The sequence below is a fragment of the Aedes aegypti genome, chromosome 2 (assembly GCF_002204515.2).
Source record: "Aedes aegypti strain LVP_AGWG chromosome 2, AaegL5.0 Primary Assembly, whole genome shotgun sequence".
NCBI classification, from domain to species: Eukaryota; Metazoa; Arthropoda; class Insecta; order Diptera; family Culicidae; genus Aedes; species Aedes aegypti.
Window position 1 is genome coordinate 20,944,379 of NC_035108.1, and position 22,642 is coordinate 20,967,020.

Here is a 22,642-nt window from a genome sequence, read left to right on the forward strand (position 1 = left end):
ACTCGCTAAAGCCTCCTCCAATGCTGACTGTGCTATCCGACGACGACGACGACGGGTCTAACTTATTCGAATCCGAAGGAACTCCGATAGCTGTTGCGTCATGCGACGGGAGATCATTTCATTGGTATCGACGCGGTTCGGGAAGGAGTGATGGCTGAAACCCGGAATGCGGTTTTCAGGCTGGGGCGGTTGGGTTTTAAAACAGGGCTAACCCCGCCGGACGGACACGTGGCGCACTCGCTACTGGAGGCAAACGCGCGCGTCTTCTTGCGCCATGCGTATTCCTCAGTAGGATTTTCGAGATGGCGTGGTGCGCGAATGGATTCCTAGTGGATCCTCTGTCGTCGAATTCGCGCTTAGTTGCATGGCTACGCTTCGACGTCGTAGCCATAGAAGCCGTGTTTGTTAGGTGTATCTCTTAATTAGGGGAACACGTGTCCACCCGAACTTGGGAGCCCTGTCTGCGAATGAGTGAGGAAGAATGGCTGAATGTATTCAATAGAATTGAAGGTGCAGTTATATATTTTTTAAGTTAAGTGGTGATTAAGAAGCGTTTTTTACCAGTAATGGCGACGAAATCTGTCCTAAGAGAGTTTGTAGGACTTTTATGGTCTTTTCGCATGGAATGGTCGATATTTGATTCCAACGTTGTTTGGAAATTCCTTCTGCTGATTGTGGGCAGTGAAGCTAATGATCATCACATCATCTGGAGCAGCTCAGACATCAATTTGAGAAGGTCTTTTCTGATGTAATACAGAACTGGGAATACTTATTATAGGCACTTGCTCAACCTTCATGGTATCTGTTAGAGAAAAAGGATTAGACATTATGTTCTGCTCCAACAGAATCAGTCACGAGTTGACGAATTGGCATGTATCATATGAGGAATCATTATCTGATCATCACTACATCTTCGCACTAACTTCGCAGACTTTACGTTTTAGGAATATCCTGTCAACAAACTGGGAACTTCAACGTAGAGTGAATTAGTTGCGATCAAAGTTCATGGATACTTTCCGTCCATTTTAAATCCAAGTGATTTGGATGACGCCGTTGATACTACAACATCCTACATTATGGAAGCTTTTGAAGAAGCATGTCCTCTGCGATCTGTGAAGACTACAAGTGATACCCCGAGGTGGAATTTCGATCTGACTAGACTCAGAAACAATGTAGAAGTAGTAGAAACAGACGCCGTTCAACTGGTTCAGTGTCGTTCAAGTCGGCTCGCAAGGCTTAAAAGAAGATTTGCTGAACAATTCGGCTGGAAAAACCTTTGTATAAATATTTCCAGTTTGAGTGATGTCAGTCGGCTGAACAAAATCCTCGCAGAATCTGAGGATTTTCAAGTGAACAAAACTCGCTTACCTAATGGCGACTGTTCATTTCCCTGGATTGTGGACATAATATCTATGGATGAGCCAAATGTCTCTTCGTGTAGTTACGAGACTCTGGCTTTTGCTCGCTGTATCGTAACTACTAAATCGATTCAATGGGCACTCAATAGTTTTGCCCCTTTTGAATCTTCAGGAGCAGATGAGATTTATGCTGTTCTGCTCCAGAAAGGATTTGAGTTTATCAAACATGTTTTGAAAAAGCTACTTGTAAGCAGTTTTGCTACCGGGTACATTCCCAGATCCTGACGTGATATTACACGGTGTGCTGAAACACACATATTATCGAATTTGCATGAACCTCCAATCTTTTTTCACTAAAAGTTAGCCTTGGCAGTCAAAATAAGCTTGCGGCATATTAAAAAATCTTTCATCGGCAAAAATTTGAATAAAGTCGATTTTTGTATTTTTGGCCCTTGCCCATACATGGGTTCATAGGAGAATATTAGATTTACACTAATATGATGACTTTTAACGGCTTAAAGTCCAATTTGACATATCTTTAACATGAATGAATTCTTAGATGTTTTAAATTAAGCATCATTTTCTACATACACTCACACAATATGACCAGCCCATGCTAGTATGCCGTATTTTATATAATGGAAAATTCAATTTTCACTTCAGAAAAGCTCATACGATCGCTTTGTATTCTTCTTTCTGAATCTAATCAGTAATATTTTAAGTATGCGGCATAGTTTTTCAATAAGAATAGGAATTCCAAGAAATGGATACACATGGCAGTATTTTGGTGTAAAAATTCCATAAAAACAAATAAAATTTTGTTTCAGTGTGATCTCAAGTGTTTATTTTGACAGCAGACAAAAGTTGACACAAAACAATTATTAATTCTAAACGATGGGTCGACTTGACATGGCGACTCTCAATTTTTTTTCTGCACAAATGGTGTACAGAAAAACTGCCGTTCCGAGATTTGGCTTAAATCGCGAAGTGTCCAAATTGAATTTTTTCAACGCTGTGGCCAAAACAGATATTCCTGACGACGTACGATACATCCCAACAGAAAAATTTGGGAAAAATGATTTGGTATGGCAAGCAATTTGCTCCTGCGGTATGAAAGTACTACATATTTCGTTTAATCAACGGCGAAAATTACAGAACTGAATGCATTAAAAAATGGCTTCTGCTCATCTACTGAAAGCATACCATGCCTTCATTGTTTTTGCCAGACCTAGCATCGGCTCACTATGCTTCAACTACTTTGGAGATGCTCAAGAAGGAATAAGTCGAATTTGTAGAAAAATGATCGAATCCATCAAATTGCTCAGAACTACGCCTCATTGAAACATATTGGGCAATAATCAAACGGCATCTTAAGAAGGATGGAAGAGAAGCAAGCTCCATCGATTTTTTCAAGAAAATGTGGTCAGCAGTTCAACAAGCAGTTCGAAAAGTTCCGAAAAAAGTTGTGCAGAATTTTATGGGAGGTATCAAAAGAAAAGTAAGAGCATTCTCCAGCAATGCTCAATAAATGTTCAAATTTATGTGAATTTGATCGAAATTACGTTGATTTCCATGTATTTTAGGTAAACTCATGAATTTGTTCGAAAATAAACAGTTTACTGTAAAAAACACGTGTCAACTTTCTTAAATGAACAGTCCTTATATAGCCTTAATGTGGTCTCAAGCTCATCGTGATACAAGTTTTGTGCAATCACTAATCTACTCATAATTAATGCGCACATTATATTTGGGGTTTGAAGTGCCTGATTTTGAATAAAAAGGGTGGATTACTTCGGATCGACATTATGTCATTGTTTGTAATAAAAATTAAATGTGGCGAAGATAACAAATCGATCCGACGTTATCACGCACTTTTATTCACGACTTTGCACTTATGGAGGGCACATTTTGGGAAATAGACACAACAATTTTAATAACCAGCATGGACAAATAAATTTTAGTGTCGTGAAACGAGGTATCTTTGATAATGCGGGTAACTTTGATAGTGCGGGATCCGCAACGTACTTAACGAAATCACAAACATTATGTTATTCAGTTAAGGAAAACGAATGCGAAAGTAAGGAGTATCAGTGTGACACTGCATCTCGGAGCTGTTTTCGTGGCAATCGATAGTATTTGAGGCTTTATATTCGAATATTAAAAAATGATGAGATTCTAGCACTCTCACGCTCACAAACAATCTGTTTTACTATTTGATACATTATAATGAGTTCGGTACGTATGCTTGATGGCCTAGCTATAGTAGAACATGAATCCGGTATCAAACCTCATAGCGAAAAACAGATTTACAATTTGGAATCATTTGTTATATAGTTAGTTGTTGAAATAACAAATAGTTTGTTGTGGATTTTCATGTGCTTATCTACTCATAATCAATGTTACTCCATTACCAAAAACTGACTTTCGATAAATGAAAAATTATAGAATCATTCAGATGGAACCGTTATGCAATCTTTCTTATGCAATCGGTAACTAACATACCGGTGCTTCTTTTACAAATTAAAAAATAACATATTTAGATTTTCTCTCAAAAATCTATCAAAATTACCCCGTTTTATGTTATGTATTTAGTTTTAAGTAGGTGAATATGACTAAGGATATGTTAATGATGTGAGGTTTTATATGTAACGATAATATGTAATATGTAACGATATTTTACAATATTTGTATGCGTTCTAGTTCTGGATGTACACACACCGCATTATCTGCGAGAAATGTGAATGCTGTTTGCAAGGTAAGACGCCACATACTCCTTTCTCTAGTGAGTCTCAAGCCAAGTCGAATGCATACGGATGTTTGCGGTCCGGTTGAGGTGCCGTCGGTCAGCGGTTATCGGTACTTCATGGCTGTTATCGATGACCACAGCCGATTTTGCGTCCTCTACCTGTTAAAAGAGAAAACCGAGGTCGCTACGAAAATAGAGGAGTAGTTCGTCTACGCCAAAACACTTTTCGGTCGGAAATCGAAGAAAATCCGCTCTGATCAGGGCGGCGAGTATAGCGGAAAGCAGCTGCGTGCGTTCTACAAGCAGGAAGGAATATCGGCGCAATATACGGCCGGTTATAACCCATCCCCTCAACACGGCATCGCAGAGCGGCAAACCCGTGCATGCTCTTCGAAGCACACATGGAGCAACGCTATTGGACAGAAACAGTGACCAGGCCGGTTCACCTCCAGAACGTTATACCAACGAAGCCTCTCGACATTACTTCATACGAGTTTTGGATTGGCCTGAACCCGAAGGTCGATTACCTCAAGATTTTCGGCTGCACATCCCGAAAGTAAAAAGGAAAGTTGACGTTCGTGGGCTACTCCTCGGAGCATAAAGCTTACCGCTTCTTGGACAAGGCCACACGAAAAGTCTACTAACCTTAACACTGCCGAATGGAGTCGAGATCGTCGGGTTCGCAGATGACGTTGTTGTTGCGATAAGTGGAGGAGGAGATGCTGACGGCGGAATCGCTAGACACCATTGAAACGTGGATGACTGGAGTCAAGCTGCAGTTGGCTCATCACAACACGGAGGTGGTGCTGGTCAGCAACTGCAAGGCGGTTCAGCATTTAGAGATCGACGTCGGAAGACACGCAATCCCATCGAACGGCTCTCTAAAGCACCTTGGGAGTAATGGTCGACGACAGGCTAAACTTCAACAGCCACGTAGACTATGCCTGCGAAAAGGCAGCGAAAGCTGCTAACACTGTAGCTAGGATCATGCCCAACATTGTAGGACCAAGAAGCAGTACGAGGCGGCTTCTGGCGACCGTATCATCGTCCATACTAAGGTACGGAGTCCCTGCCTGGGCTGCAGCGTTGACAACCAAACGCAATCGAGATAAGCTGGCAGGTACGTTTCGGCTCATGACTATACGGGTGGTGAGTGTCTACCGCACTACATCGTCGGAGGAAATGTGCGTTATCACCGGAATGATCACCATCTGCATCACTCTGGCTGAGGACATAGCATAGTCGTCGTAGAGCAACGAAGTGCATAAGACCGCCCAGAAGAAGTTCAACAGGGCTCTGACGCGGGGCCAGCCCAAGGGAAGTAAGCGTCGTCGCACAGAAAGCTGTCCAAAGCCCCGGCAAGATCTTCAACCGCCAATTGGGCAAAACGAGTAGTCGCAGAGACACCGTAGAAATGTCGTAGTGAGTAGCGTTTTTGACGACATTATTAATAAGCTCCAACAACGAACTCCGAGGTTGAGTTCGACGAGATTCATAGGCAGTTGCAGCACAAATTCAAGCAGCTCAAGCGATTCTTGGGAATACGCGTCGACAAGGCTGGTGATCACTACACACTCGAACAGGCCAGCTACATCAACAAGTTGATACGACGATTCGGACACGACGAAGCCAAGCCATCCAAGGTACCAATCGACCCTGCTTGAGGCACGAAGCAAAAGGAGGAGACGGTACTACCTACAAACGCCTCGTACCGTCTCACTGCTTGGATGAAAAGTCACCAGCCCGACTAAACGAGATTGGACGGAAGCTAAAAGGATCCTCCGATACCCCAAGGCTACGAAGAACCTTCGTTTGCACCTTGGCTCTGGATCCGGCGAGATGGAATGCTTCGTGGACGTCGATTAGGCCGAAGATGAAGGCGCCGTAAGTCAAATTCCTGGTGCCTTCTAAAGTTCGGTGTCGGTCTCGTCGACTGGGGAACACGAAAGCAGTGGTGTGTCGCCCTGTCCTCAACGGAGGCTGAATTCGTCGCGTTGGCGGATGGATGCCAGCAGATCATGTGGTACCGGAAGTTGCTCAACGACCGCAATCAATCATCGCCCAATCCGATCATCATCTGGGAATCGTGCATAAAGATCATTGAGTCAGAGCGTCGTGAACGATGCTCTAAGCAGATTCATACGAAATACGCCTACACCAAGGACCTCCAGTAACAGAGAGTCATCGAACTTCGCTTCATGCCAACAGAGCGCATGGAGGTGGACCTCATGAGGAAGCCGTTGGAACGAATCTAGCTAGAGAGGCACAGAAATGTCATCGGTGTCAAGGAGCCATCCGAGTTGTCTATTTGTCAACGTTGCGGAGGAGTGACGGGCTACACAACCCTGTGGCACCGTTGTCAATTTTAACACAATAAATTATTTCAGTGTATAATTTATTTTATCTCATTTCTCCCAATTATCCTCACTCGATGTACTGGATGTACCTAACACACACCAACATGCACACTGCATTCGTTACCACACTGCTATACATTGAGAATATAATAAACCATCATTCAGTAGTTGTCAGTGTTGTCACCCAAGAGAACCACACATTTTGTTCTTTTATCCACTGCTCTAACCGCTGCACCAAGAACTGATGCTAATGTGTATTCTCGTGAGCTGAGACTGAATCAGTTAAACTCACTTGGTAGAACATCAAGTAATGGTTTAAGTTATATACTTCTGTTCAGATAGTCAGGCTGCTATAAAAGCACTTGCTTCGGTCAACTCAGAGTCGAGGTTTGTTATAGCATGTCAAATTCAAATTGAGGAACTGAATTCAGTCATCTCTGTAAACCTTGTATGGGTACCTGGCTAATATCCCATCGCTGAGAATGATTTGGCCCTCAATGGAGTTTAACTCCATTGGCCCTGAGCCAGCAATTTCGATTCCGAAGTCCTCAGTGAAGCTTCAGATCAATTCTTGGGTGGTATGAAACTACTTGCTCTCATTTTGGTTATGCGATTTTCCCTCTTTAAGGGACCCCACTCCTATTTCGCCACCATCTTACCTTTACCTTACCTTTCCCATCAGGTAGATGATGAAATAGGCTCAAATATGGCGATAGCACAAATATTCCAATTGGCAATACATTAAAATTTACAAGAAACATATCTTCCTCCCTCGACTGTTCATACTCGAAATCACTCCCAATTCCAACTGAAATCTCTCGACTTTACCGCGATAAATCCGGTAGCAATGGGCACCTCATCACTCCTCCCACCGCACAATTTTCACACACTAGTTCGAAGACCTTTCTACTACAACTGACTGGGTACACATCATCCTGCTACTTAAGCCTCTAACGCGTCACTATCGTCTTAGCGCTCCACAACACGCCCTACTACCTAATCGATGCTCAACAGCTTAACCATTTTCAATATTATAAATTACTACACTTTATTCCTCTTTTTCGTCGTCCTCTCTAAATAGCTTCCTGGTTGCCTTGTCGACCTAATTATTGCCTATAAAACACTGAGAAATTTGAAGAGTTATTTGTAACTGGTTGTTATCCTTATCAAACACCTTCTTTCCACATTTGGTTTTCGATTCGTTTTTTCGTTCTCGTTGGAAACCCCAACTAAACTTGCACGTTCGAGAGTCAATCTCTCCCGCGCCGCGTTCCAAAACTTTGTCTCACTCGTCGTTTTTGGTTTTTGCTTTGTTGCTTGCTGATACGTCCCATTCCTTCACTTTCCTAACACTGGGAGAAAAAATTAATCAGTTCCGGTTCAATTTCGAAGCCACAGCTAAAAAACACACACGCACATATTGACTACTTAGAAAATACCGAGGTCGGGGCTGTAGAAGAAATCATTCCTAGCGTCTTTTCCTACCAACTAATGATATTACAATCGAATTGTTTTTTTACTCTTTTTTGAATGTTGTAAACCAGACTCAAAAAATTTTGATGGTGAAAAGGGATGGACTCACTGAATGTTTGAAAGTTTTTGGTAGTCTCTTGTTACATTGCTGTCGCCTATAACTACAGAATACGCGACTGGACACATCATCACATTGATTTTAGGTTCTTTTTCGTTTAACTCTATTCTACTGATTACTGGCTTCATTGTTTTTTTAGAAAGAGAAGTTTGGGTTGTGGCTGTCGATAGGATCCTATGGTTTGAATGTTACTATGTCGGTTTTTAAGAATCAGTGTGGCAAGCGTTGAACTATTGTATTCTGGCTTTTTGCTTCATGCTTGGGCTTTTCCGATGAAAGTTTTCTGATTCGATTACACAGTGGTCCGGAATGGCGAAATCAGTTGAACAAATTTGATAATTGATTCAAGAGGTAAAACTAAATAGCTATTCAAATAGTCAGCATAATTTCCGAAGAAAATATACCATTCATCTGATTTGCCACTTCGAATAACTGTGGTTAATCCGACTCAATTTCTGATTTCAAGCTGTGCTGCATATGAGAGTATCGTCGTATCCATTTCCTTCATCAGTGGCTATTGGTTTTCTGTTGCTGTCGTTCTGTACCGCTGTGTATAGATTTTACAGAAGAAAGAGATTGAAAAACGGCTTGTCTTGCTTGGCTTTGTCTTGTAGCAAAGAAGCGGTAGAATAAATCGTTTCATAATGACATATTTTACTTCTTGTTTTTTTGTAGTGTATAAATATAAATATTTATAGTTGTTATATCAATCGTCTCTGTCTTTGAACCCTCGACTCCTGCTTCGTTCGACTGATTTTGGCTACAAAGTTGTTGTTCTGGTTGTGTGTGTGGTTGAATTCTTGATTCTCTTAGCAATATATAGTGTCACCTGCAATAATTGTTTTCCTCCTTAAAGGGTGAAAACTCCTCCAATTTTCAACACAATCTTTGTGTTTTTTACTTTTTGTTTGCTTACGGTGTATACAATATAGCTGATAATAACTTTAGAGCTTGCTTTGTGGTTGTGGTTTCACTTCAATGATGACCTTGGACAGAACTGGTTGGTTTCATTATATCGTTTTGGATCGTAAATTTGCTTTCCTGACACGGTTTTCTAAATTACGGCTTTTCACTCGTTCTATCTAGAATGCACTTGCAAACGCTTATTCAATAAATATATTCAGTTACCCCTTTTTCTGATTTAGGGAAAAAGCTTGGTATGGATGCAATTTGTCTTTTTTTTCTATGTCACACTCTATAAAAGTATAAATAATAGAATTAAACTGGATACACAATTATTATCCTTATCCATTGCTCAGAAATCATTTTTGCTTAATACATACCATTCTTCATAGTGGGTAATCTCTAAACGGCTTGTATGTATATTATCACGACATTGTAAACTTAATCACGAAAAAACAAGGTACGCTATCGAGGATGATCTAGGGTGGTTTGATGAAACGAATCTCTTTTTACTCTTCGGTTACTGATTGATTTCTCTATATCGACATTTTCCGTTGTTCCTTTGACTGTAAGAAACTTGGAAAATCCATAAAGAGGTTATGTGCTATTACTGCTATACAGTTATTCACTTCGTCCTTCCGAATGCCGCCATGGACGCGGACTTGGGTACGAACCGTCGCCGTGGCATCGGTCTCGCCACCGCGGCAGCCGAGCAGGATCCACTCGACAACATCGCGGTGCTGAGACCACGGTTAAACCCGTATCATTTGCGTGGCCCGTTCGCGCTGACCGGTTTGCCCTTCTGGCCAGCGAATTCCGCTAATAAAAAATATATGAATTAAAATCTCTGAATTGACAAATTAATCAATCTACCAACCTTTCATCTTTTCGGCCCGCTTCAGCTCTCGAATTGCACGACCCCGTTTGTCCAGGATGAGTTTGTCCACCCGGACGAAAATTCCATGCTTCTGCTTACAGTTGAAGTACTGTATTCCTTGCACCGTGCCGTCGTTCTTGCCGGTTGGTGTGTCCAGTTCTACGCCGATCCAAGTGCCACCCTGGAAATGTAAAAGGATTAAGGTTAATCACGTTAATCATAAGACAAGCGTATCATCGGCATTTTACGTAATTATGTGGGGTCAAACCGATGTCATTTTGTAAATATCTATCATTAAAAAAAATTGAATGATTTATAGAGTGATTTTTGAACAAATTCCTGTAAAAAATTGAGGTAGAATCCTTGAATAAAATACCTGAACATTTTTACCAATGTTTCCCTCACTTGAAAATTGTTTCAGGAGTTTCTATTACAGTGGCACAATCAAAGGGTGTGTTTTGGAGGTCAACACCCTTCCCAGATTCACAGAATCTTTCAATAATTATTTTTTTAATTTTTATTTCTGGAATTCCTAATGAAATGTGAATGTTCAGATTTTCTTCTCGCGACTTCTCCATAGAATCCACTTAGATTTCCTCAAGAGACCATCAGAATTCCTCACATGATGTCTCTAAAGGTATTATGTAGTTCCATATGAATTTCTGCAAGGATTATTTTAGAAGTCCCTCCAAAAATTTGACTCCAATTTTCTCACGGATTTCTCAAGTAATATCGAAAGAATTCAAAATAGGTACCTATAAGAACTGTGATAAACTGTTTACTTGTAGAAAAATATAGAATCAAGGCTTGGAGGAAAAATAGAGAACATCTAGTAAAACAAGAAGAATTACAAGAAATGCAAGAAATTCAGGAGCCAGTCTCGATAGAATCTCGTAATATAAGAAATCCCTGAAAACTTTCTGCAGAAAAAACTACGTATGCGATTTTGAGGGTAATTTCTGCAGTAATATCCGGTACCATTTCCTATATTTTATTTCTCAAGGAAATTCAAGACTCCTTTAAAAATTCTTTAAGGTGACACGTGTCGGAATCCAAACATGGCTGATACAATGACCGGCTTGTGCTCCTACTCACGATTTCTGCTAAAATAATTTTTCCGTTCAGTATCCTAAGGGCGTATATGCAGAGATCAATTTCTCTTCGTCGATTTACTCACCGCGAGTAATGAATGTATTGGGATCAAAGTAATCCACGATGAACTAAACCAATTGTAGTATGTCATGGTATTGCTATGTGCGTTTGACATGCAAATATCAAATGCGGAAACTCCAAACGCGGTAAGATTTTCCACAAGAAATGCGGTGTCAAAGATAGATGTTTCTTGCTAGGGCGGTGGTAATTTATACAATCGTTGCTAGGTGTCCTTTGATTGTTTTGTGTTACCGCAATGGTTTTTATTCCATATTGTTGTTTAATATATTTTGCTTTAATTTTTTGAGTAATTTCGCATGAGTTTAGAGTTCAACCAATGAGTTTAATAATTTAATACAAGAAAACATGTGTTTTAATTTTTTAAGAAATATAAATTCTTTCGCGAAGTTCATCTAAAGTTTTCCAGAAATGTTACCAAAATACCTACATCACAAATTACGTTATTTTTTTATGGAAATTCGGGAAGTAGAATTATACAAGGTCAGATTATACAATCATTATCTACGTTTCTGCAGAGATTTTTCAAAAATTATCATAGAAAAGTGTTGTTAAACTGTATCTTGCCTTAGAATCTTTACTTTCGAGATCAACATAGCGATTAAAGAAGTTATAAAGAAACATTTAGCAAAAAAGCTGGAATTATTGAGATATACAAAAAGAAATAATGAATAGTAATCTTCCTCAAAACCTTTCTTCAGAAATAGTTTTACCAATTATTGGTAGGATCTACATTCTGGGATTGAACTATTGTGCAATGCCAGGGCGGAATTCTTAGAGGCTTTCTGCCAGAATTCAGGGGAGTCCAGAAGTTAAAAACGGAATTCTGATAGATTTCAAGGATAATTTCTAAAGAATATTGTGATGAAGGAAAAACAACACAATGTTGAAGCAGCTAGAAACAGCAGATGGACAACGAAAGATGGACAAGTGATTATTTGTAATCTTTTCTTTAGAGGTGAAAAATAAAATGTTATTTAACCCTCTCTAACTTATAAAAAAAAACAAATTTTTCGAGAAGCTTCATCAGAATACGCTTTAGAAATTACCTCAGATATCTATCAGAATTCTGTCCTAGACTTCTGGACTCCCTAGAATTCTGGCAGAAAGCCTCTAAGAATTCCACCCTGGAATTGCACAAAGATGTTAAGAACAAATATCGTCAGTTAAAAATCCATCCTTTTTAACGCCAATGATTGTCTCTCAGAAAAGGCGAAGAAAGAGAACAACTTTTTTTGTAAAAACTCCTTATGCTTTTCTGTGAAGTTTTATATAATATATGTATTCAGGAATTTCGTCAAAAAGTATCAAAAATTTTACAGTGTGCTCTTAATTTTTCGACAGTAAATTAGTAAATATGCGTTTCTCTAGAAATAAAAATAAATTGGATATGGATATGGAGTGATTCGTAGAGTAATTCGCAAAGAAATCACTGAAAAAATATTGAGGTATTCCTGCAGTAGCTTTTGAACCAAAAATAGAGAGTGGATGGATTTATAGAACCTGACAGAACGACATTTCAAAAAAAAAAAAACAGAAACTCTTAAAAATATTAGGATGAATCTATGGTGAAGACATCCTTCCTAGAACAAACAATAATATAATTCTCTGAAGAAATGCTTGAACAAATTGCTAGGGAAACTTTTGAGTATATTAGCGGAAGAATTTTAGATGGAACTTCTTCTTTCTGGCATTACGTCCCCCTTGGAACAGAGCCTGTTTCTCAGCTTAGTGTTCTTAAGAGCACTTCCACAGTTATTAACCCGTATAGGCCTGAGTGAAAGCAAAAATACTGAAACCCTCACCGCTCAGCGAATTCTTAACGGATTCAAATGATCTTTTGTCAGTTCACTGGCCCACATATCTAGTTTCTGGAAGTGGCCAGAAGAACTCGGAAATATTCCTGTGGCCGGAGATATTCCGGTGGATCACTGGGTCAAGTCGGGTGAAAAAAGGCTATTTTTTGGGACATGCCAAGTTACCTTTATTTATTTTCAATGACAATCATTTAAATTTGCATAAATCATTAAGATCTGATATTCAACATTATAAATGAAGAGTTTTGCACCGTTTAACATATACCAGATGTGGCCATTCGGACGTAATGCTCGGAAGAATCAGCTGTAGATTTGTTGGATACTAAACCGTTTCAACTCTCGAAAAGTAGCAATCAAACATAACTGTGCACGAAAATGCGTTTCCATAAGCTTGGCACAGATGTTCAGATACAAATTGGCCACTTTGTCATAAGTTTGAGGCGTCCAGGGACCCGAAAATGGTCATTTGTAGGATTAACCAAATGCAAAACTCATAGTTATCCAATTCAATCGTTTCTCAAAAGGTTTACACTGATGCAATTTTCTTAAAATTCCGTCATGTAGTGGCCACATTATAGTCGATTCCGGAAATTATCTGTGACTTGAAATTTGCCTACCTTCAGGGGCACAAACGCACAATACCCTTCTCACTCGACCTGACCCAGTGATCTACCGGAATAACTTCGGCCACAAGAATATTTCCGCGTTCCTCTGTCCACTTCTAGAAACTAGATATGTGTGCCAGTATACTGACAAAAAATCATTTGAATCCATTAAAAATTCGCTGAGCGGTGAGGGTTTTAGAATTTTTGCTTTCACTCAGGCCTATACGGGTTAACTGAAAGCTTACTGTGCCAATGACCATTTTTGCATGCGTATATCGTGTGGCAGGTACGAAGATACTTTATGCCCTGGGAAGTCGACAAAATTTCCAACCCCAAAAGATCCTCGACCGGTGGGATTCGAACCCACGACCCTCAGCTTGGTCTTGCTGATTAGTTGCGCGTTTACCGCTACGGCTAACTGGGCCCCTAGAAGTATTCTGAAATATACATTTCAGGAATGATTGATTTTTTAATTTTTCTTTGGTAGACATTTTGTAAGAAATTTTAAAGTATTATTTTCGAGAGAGTGTTTTGAAGGAATCAAGGGAGCAGCATCAAATTGATTTTTAGAGAGTTAGTTGGTAGTTAAGCATTACACTGAGCAGGCCGTGCTTTTAAAAAGAGTTCATTATTAATCAAGCTGTCGAGTCAAGAAGTGCCACATTGGCGAGGAGTAAGAACCAACGGCCGGAATCCATATAGGAACTGAACGGACCTCAAGTTGATTCCGAACTTATCGATTAAGGGTAACTATAAGGTACACATGCATTTCCGACAGATAACATCTGATCCGATCAGGTATGAGGGAAAAAGAAAAGTCTTGCCTAAAAATAGGGAGACGCCCTTAACGAAAATCCGACCGGAGAGGGCAAGAGTAGAGGGCCTAATAGTAGAGAGACGCCTTAACGGTGAAAAAACCGGAGAAAGCAAGAATGTCTCGCCTTAAGGGAGACGCCGAAACGGTGGATGAAAATCCGCCTCATGAGAGGGAGACGCCTTAACGACGGGTGGAAAATCAGTCGGATAAGGCAAGGAGAAGGGCCGGTAAAGCAAAACTGTTTCTTATAATGGGTAAAAGACAAGTGAATGATAATCCAATCGAAAAAGCAGACCTCAGGAAAAGGCCATATTATTAAAAGAATCAAATTCAGAATACTTAACTGAAAAGACAGACATAAGGAATAAGATACATCAGTTGCTGAGTAATTCAGCTAGGAAGGCAAGTGTAAGTCACATAAAAAAAAAATGTGCCTGAACGCTAGCTTTTGAAGGGAGCAGTTCTAACGACAGTTTTCAGCTGTCGTGTCATTTGAATATAACAGTTGAAGAGCTTCAACAAGAAGCGCTCTTAGTGAATCCAACCAATCTGATCAAAAAAAAAACTGTGTCCGTTGGAGGAAATAGTCAAAAACAAATTTGAGGCCAATTTCCGAAAGAAACGTTCAATGGCTTTTGAACCTAGCTGTGAAATAAAAGTTGTCTACTTAGAGCAAAATAGCGATCCTACATGGTCGCTGTTCGAACAGACTGGACCAAGTGTTTTTCAATGGTTTCAGAAAAAACGTACCCCAGGCATCAAACAAGCATTAGAAACATCATAACTGATGGAGTTCTTAATATGTCTTTAACACGCCAAAATATCATTTAGTCCATCTAGAGCAAAAGAACATCTTCTGTCCAAGGAAAGGAGATGTGGTAGTTTAGCATTACACTGAGCAGGCCGTGCTTTTAAAAACTCTTGATTATTCATGTTGTCAAGTCAATAAGTACCACAGGCCCTATTTTATAAGTCGAGTGGACTAAATTGACTTAACTGGAGTCACTGTCGACCAAACAAATCGCTCGACACGGCTCTGTCCAGGTCCGTCACACTCGGGCTCAGATTGGGTACCACTTCTAGTACTGCATTTCGTCCCTCGGTAGTATAAAAGGTAGACAAGTTTGACAGATCGCAGTACACTTTTCACGGCATTCTAGATTACCTTATGAGCCATAAAATTTTGGGCAACTGCAAGGGACATGGAGGTCTTTAATTTGTCTTTGGCTCTGTCACTCGAGTTTTTCAACAGTGACCTTTTAGAAAGATGGTATCTTCGGCAAAATTGCTCAGTAAGCTAAGGACTATCATTGTTCGAGCTAGTTGATTCAAAATTTTGCCACCAGGCGGTGCTAGTGAGCATGAAACTTTTATTTTGCTGATACTTCAAAATCCTGACCTTTAAGAATAATGGTATCTTCGACAAAATTGATGCGTAGCTCAAAGACCATCATTATTTTAGCTAATCTCGAACTTCAAGGATTAAACAAAGAAAGTATTTTGGCTACTGAACAACTTTGCCGGAGATGCCATCTTTCTAAGTGGTCAAGATCCTGAGATCTGCCAAACAAATGTTTCATGCTCACTAGCGTCACCTGTTGGCAAAATTGAGAATCAACTAACTCGATCAATGATAGCCCTTGAGCCACTGAACAACTTTGCCGAAGACGCCATCTTTCTGAGTAGTCAGGCTTCTGGGATGTTCTTAAAATCAAGCGTGTTGTACAAAGTACAACGCGCGACTACTCGCGTTACAAAAATTCGCGCGACAACCGAAAGGTTAAACATCCTTATTTTGGTAAAATTAGTCAACTCTCCCTTACTCAATATTTTGTATCTCAATATTGAGTTAGAGAACCAAAATAAAAGTTGGTTTTCGTGAGTACCTTGATGGTCCCTTGGATCGCAGTTGCACTGGCTTTGTGTTCTGTAACTCGATACCTCCTTAACTCGATGGTTCTTTCAACATCGAGTTATGCAGGGTTGACTGTATTAAGATTTTGTTAACAACATATCACATTTAATTTTCCGTAGCAATTCAGAACTTTTTTCAAGTGAGTTGATTTCACCTGCAGCAAAAAAAAACGCTTTCTATCAACTTATCTTCACTCTCAAATATCCAACCCCGTCTTTAGAGGGTTTGGAATTTTGCATATTAGGAAAGTTATATACCACTTTTGAAACATTTTTGTATTCTTGAGATTTGAAAAATTGTATTATTTTATAACCTGCAAATGCCTGGGTCTAGGTTGAGGTAGGTATAATTCAAAAATTTGAACATTTTATGTTTTTCTACAATCAACCTATCACATAAGAGAAGCCTGATGGATTTAAAATGATTACACGGAAAATAAATCATGTTTTAGAAAACAAAATGTATTTTCCAATGAACTGTAAAAACTCTAATTATAATTATTGTCAAAAATCGGTACCCAGAAAAGGGTTTAAGGAAAAAATGAATAAGAATACAGATGTTCAAAAATAAAAATTAGAACAATTAAACCCGAAAACTCAGAAAATTTGGGAATAATAATAAAAAAAATTGATGCTTAGATCGAAAATAATTAGTATTTGAGGGTTAACCTGAATATCAACAACATCATAAAACAAATGAACAAATTCCCCTACAATGGATAATCATTATATTTGACAGTATGTCAGAATGTTGTTATTTCATAAGAGAAGATAAAAATTACCTGGAAATGCGTTCCACCAACAAACGCGATAACACCACTTGTATTGTATGGCCTTATTTGCACCGACTCTCCAACAACAACCCATTCGGGAATATTCTCATGCTTGCTGGGCGTCGTGAAACTACTCTCCATGACTGAAAATATTCCAAACAAACGATATTTAAATTTCAGAGCCAAGAATCAAACCATTCATCGAGTCATACCATCCGAATCGTTCATCAGTTTTGAACTATTGTTCTCCTCGTCGACGGTTTCGTTCATATTGCACTCTTCCTGCTGCTGCATCTGTTCCTCGCCAACTTCCTCAATCGTCCTGGTGGTTTCCTCTTCCTCGTCTTCCTCGACATCGCCGCCCTGTTCATCAACACCTTCATCCTCCTCGTTGATCATTTCGGATGCCGAAGACGAGCTCAGGATCGCCGGTTCGCTGGCTCGCTTGAGGTTATTGTTGTACATCTGATGCAGCTCAGTGGCCCGCTCGTCATCATACTCTTCGCCCTGATTGCCATTCAGCTGGTCAAAGTTGGCAACGTCCTTCAGGAATGGATTCACCCGCTTCGGGAATTCGCTGCTGATTGCACTGGCGTTGAAGCCGCTGTTGATCTCCGCCGGGGTATAGCAATCGGACGATTTGGCATTGGTGTGGTCGTTTCGCATGTTGGACGGTGACATGGTTTCTGCAAAAGGGGAGAAAGAGGAGTCAAGTTCGGAACTTCTGACGAAAGTGTATGTAAACATATGGAGATAACATTTAAACGATTCTATAACAATGCCCAGAAAACCATTCTTCAGATTGAACTGTTCTCTAGAATCTCATTTCCTATAATGTACCACCCCCCAGAAAGTGATATATTCCTAGTCAAAGAAAGTAGGTAATACATTTCTTGGTCGTTTTCATCGGTGCTTCATTGTTGGGTCCAACTGTACCAACAGTTCCAAAAAAAAGACCCCCAAAATAGAACAAATTTCATGCGCTTTCACCATTGTTTGAACTAAATTCCATTTCAAATAAATGTGTTATCAATTTAACATCAGCTCTTCTGCTTAATGGTGAAGCAAATCAAAAACATTTTTGTGGCGATTCTACTCCATTGGCCCGATTGCCATCAATCCCAATGCAACTACCCCGAATGCACCATTAACCTGAATGCTATTACCTCGAATGTGCAAACACCTTGAGTGACATTTCTCCGTGATATTCTAATTCAGGGTAATGTCATTCAAGCTTATTTGGGGTAATGGGGTAGAATCGATGTATTCAGCTTGGGAAGCAGTGTATTTTTTTTTAAACTCAACTTTCAAAGTTGGGCATCTTGCATGGAAATTCTACAATGACAACTCCAGAAACCCCTCTACGAATTCTTCCACAGATTCCTCGGGATTTTTTTTCCAAAAATTGTCAAAGGGCTCTTCCAAGATACCAGCAGGGATTTCTCCTTTCGTTTCTCCTAAGTATGGATCTATTATTTTTTCAGAAACTCCTTCATGGCTTTCTTTACGGCTTTCTCTCAAGGAATTTGTGTAGGAAAATTAAACCACGAAATAATTCAGATTTTTTTTTTCAAAAACTCCTGCAAGGAGTTCCTTCATAGATTTCACCTTAACATAATTCAGATATCTTCCCGAAATTTCTCCAAGGATCTCCTGGAATTCCTCCAAAGTTTCATCAGGGATCCTTCTAAGATTTACTCCTTCAAATTTGTCCAGGGATTCCTCCTAATTCTTTCAATGATTTCATCTAGACATAATTCAGATATTTTCCAGAAATTTCTTCTTCCAGAGACAGGGATTTCTCCAAGAATTCCTTCAAATTGCTCTGGGGAATTTCTCAAAAGGATTAGTCCATGAATTTGTCCAAGGATTCTCTCAGGGAGGTATTCTAAAGAGGGATTTTTAAATGAATTTCTCTAGTCTCTAGTTTTTTTTTTCTAGGAGTTACAGTACTTTCTCCAAATTCATTTCCTTGAAAGATTTCAAAAGGGATTTCTCCAGGGATTCCTTCTGCAATTTTTCTAACTATTTCTCCAGAAATTCTTTCAGGAATGTCCTGAGATTTGCTCAAAGATTACTCCATAAGCTTCTTCAGAGATTTCTCAACGAATTTCTTCAGGAACGTTTCAGCAGGAAATGGTTCAATCTTTTTTTTCGAAAACTCGTCTAGAGAATGCAGTAAATCCTACAGAGAATTTCCTAAAAAAATTAACCATGAAATATTTTAGATATTTTCGAGAATGGATAACGCCAATGACATTTTTTCAGGAAAGATAGAGACTTGTCCAGGAATTCTTTCACAGATTTCTCCAGGCATTCTTCCAAGGAACCTCAAAGGGATTTTCCAGAATTTTTTTCAAGGCTTCCTCCAGAGACTCTTCCAGTGATTCTCCGAGAACTCTCCCTGTGGAGACATAGTTGTATCAGGGATTCCCTCAGGTGTTCTTCCAAGAATTACTCCTGGATTTTTTCTAGTAATTTGTACTGGAATTTTTGTTTTAAGAAATTTCTCCTAAAGCTACTTAATGCATTTTTCATGGAATTTCTCAAAGATCATTTCGACAAGAAATAAGCGACATTTTCGAGAACTTCTACATGGATTCCAGTATTTCTTACAAGGATTTATACAAAGATTTCACCAAGAAATAATTTAAATATTTTCCAGTAATTCCTCCAAGAATACCTCCGGAGACTTCTCCGCGAATTCCCTCTGAGACTTCCCCATAGTTTCACCATTATTTCCGCCAGGGATTATTTAGGTAAACCCTCCGTAGTTTCTCCGGAATATTCCTCCATATAAATGTTTCCTCAGAAATCTTACCAGATATTATTTCCAGAATTCCATTTAAGTCTCGTTAAAGAAATTCTCTTGGAAATCTTCAAAAGAATCTATGAAAAGTTTTTGATTTCTGATAAAATGCCTCAAAAATTACTGGGAGATTTTCTGGAGAAATTCTTGGGAGTATCTCTGCAAGAATATTTTGAGGAATTAGTGTAAAAAATCATCGAAAACATCCCAAATAAATTTCTGGTATCTTCTGCATGTTTCTTTTAAGAAAATGATTATTGAATTTCTTAAGACATTTTTGAAAGAAGACCCAAAGAAGTTTCTGGAGAATCTCTTGAAAAGTTTCTTGATAAGTTTCTTTGGTGGGCTTCGTGGCCGTGCGGTTAGTGTCGTCAGGCAATGAGCGTATCGTGTCATGGGGTGTGGGTTCGATTCCCGCTGCAGCAATTGAAACTTTTCGTCAGAAATGTTTCTCGGCTGTACCATTGGAGCATGCTTGTCCGTTGTCTAGTGTTAAGTTACAATCTGTGCAGCTAAATGGCTGAAAACGGTGTCCGTGTCTTTTAAAAATCTGGAGGAATCCATGGAGAAAATCATATCTTCCTGGAGGAATCTTTGGAGGAATTTTTGGAGAAATACATGGAGGAATCTCTGAAAAAAAATCTTATATAAATCACTGGGGAAATCTCCGAAAGGATTTCTGTGGAAATTAGTGGAAGAATTCATAGAGAAATCTCTGTAGAAGTTCCTGAAAAACTCTTTGAATGAATTTCTGGAGGAATTTCTAGAGAACATTTGAAAATCTTTGAAATGGTTTAAAACTTTTAAGTCATTTCTGGAGGAGTTTTTCAAGCAATACTTGGATTAATTCCTGATGGAATCCAAAAAAATCTTAAGCGAACCTTCAAGAAATTCTTAAAGGAATCCCTGTGAGAGTTTCTGGAGAAATCCTTTAAGGAATTCCTAAAGAAATCCCTGTACAAATCTGTGCAGGAGTTCCTGGAGGATACATAGAACTCCAGGAGGAATTGTAAGAGGAATTACTTGAGAAATTTTTGTAGGAATCCCTTAAGACGTTGCTGGAGGAATCACTGGAATTCCTGATGAAAGCTCTAGAGGAATAACGGTTTGAATCTTTGGCGGAATCTTTAAAGAAATTTCTGTAGAAATCCTAGCGAAAATTTCTGGAGAAATTCATGGAGGAGTGTAGGCGGTCTTGTAGTATTCCCTGGAGCAATCTCTGGATGGATTACTGGGGAAATACCTGGAAGTACTCTCTGTAGAAGTTCCTGAAGAAATCTATTAAGGAATTTCTGAAGGAATCTCTAGAGGAACATCTGGAGAATATCTGGAAAAATATGTGAAGTGATTTCTGGAGGAAATTTTCAACGAATCCCTGAACAAATTCCTGAAAAATACCTTTGCTGGGGCAATCCTACAAGCAATCTTTTGAGATATTACTGAAGGAACGCATGTAAGAGTTCCTGGCTCAATCCTTGCAGGAGTCATTTTTTTTCTAGAAACTTCTTTGGCATTTTATTTTCCAAAAACTTCTTCTCAAGCAATTTGTGTAGGAAAATTACACCACGAAATAATTCAGATGTTTTTTTTTTTTTCAAAAACTCGTCCAAGGATTTCAGTAGTTCTTTCAAAGATTTCACCTTGACATAATTCAGATGTTTTCCCAACATTTCTCCAAGGATTCTTCGAGAATTTCTCCTGGAATTCCTCCAAAGTTTCATCAGAGATTCTTCTAGGATTTACTCCTTCAATTAGTCCTAATGTTTTCAAAGATTTCACCAAGATATAATTCCGATATTTTCCAGAAATTTCTCAAAGGATTCTTCCAAAGACTGCTCCAGGGATTTCTCCCAGAATTCCTCCAGAGTCCTCCAAGGATTTTCCAAGAATTCTATCTGCAATTTCTCCAGATTGCTCTGGGGAATTTCTCAAAAGGATTAGTCCATGAATTTATACAAGGATTCCTTTAGGAATACCTCCAAGAATGATTTTAAATGATTATCTCTAGTAATATTTTCCCAGGTAATAATTCAAAGATATTTTAGTTTTTTTCCAGAGGTTACCTGGCTCAATCCTTGCAGGAGTCCTGAAAATGTTCTAAAGGAATTACTGTTGGAATTCCTGAAGTAATCTTTGGAGAGATTCTCGGAGAAATTTCTGGAGGAATACATGGAGGAATCTCTAAGGAAATACTTATAGAAATCCCTGGAGAAATCTCTGAAAGGTTTTCCGAGGATATTTCTGGAAGAATTCATAGAGCAATCTCTGTATAGATTCCTGAATCCAATTCCTTCAATCAATCAATTCCTGAATCAAATCAATCTTTTGAAGAAATTTCTGGAGGAATCTCTAGCGAAATATTTTAAGGAATGGTTGAATAGTCTTTGAAATAGTTTAAAATTTTACTAGTTATTTCTGGAGGATTTTTTCCAGGAATGTCTGGATGAATTCCTAAAAAAATCACTTGAAAATACCTGGAGTGAACCAACAGGGAATTTCTTCCGAAATTCCTGAAGGAACTTGTATAAGAATTTTTTGAGGAATTCCTGATGAAATTTCTGTAGAAATCTCTGCAGGACTTCATGGAAATACGTAGAAGAGTATTTGGAGGAATTGTAAGAGGAATCCTTCGAGAAATTTTTGAAGGAATGATTCGACTTGAACAAATCCAACGTATGCACGAGTATATTTAAACTAGGAATAGTTATATTTCCCTTCCCTCTTTTGTAGAGCTATTAAAATTTTAGTTGTATTAAATGGTACAATACTAAATTCGGTTCTTCATTTATTCTAAAAGAATATCTTTTGGCATTCCTGGAGATTCTGGAAGAATACCTGAAGGAATTTTTGAGGAATTCCTGTATTTGGGAAGGAATCCCTAGAGGAACCTCTGCAAACATTTCTG

General features: G+C 39.0%; 2 protein-coding genes across 6 annotated transcripts in view; one reads left to right on the forward strand and one right to left on the reverse strand.

Moving 5' to 3' along the window:
- LOC5571295 overlaps window positions 1–22,642 on the forward strand; it is a 53,210-nt gene that overhangs the window by 14,438 nt on the left and 16,130 nt on the right. The window lies entirely within an intron of this gene.
- Window positions 7,677–22,642, reverse strand: part of LOC5571294 (kinesin-like protein KIF13A) — a 131,956-nt gene continuing 116,990 nt past the window's right edge. For all 5 annotated transcript variants that reach the window (XM_021840153.1, XM_021840150.1, XM_021840152.1 and 2 more), the window contains 4 exons: window positions 17,141–17,614; window positions 16,938–17,071; window positions 9,833–10,013; window positions 7,677–9,774 (listed from right to left, as the gene is read on the reverse strand). In XM_021840153.1, coding sequence (XP_021695845.1) covers window positions 9,719–9,774; window positions 9,833–10,013; window positions 16,938–17,071; window positions 17,141–17,614 — 845 coding nt within the window. In that variant the 3' untranslated portion in view covers window positions 7,677–9,718. The remainder of the gene's footprint in view (window positions 9,775–9,832; window positions 10,014–16,937; window positions 17,072–17,140; window positions 17,615–22,642) is intronic.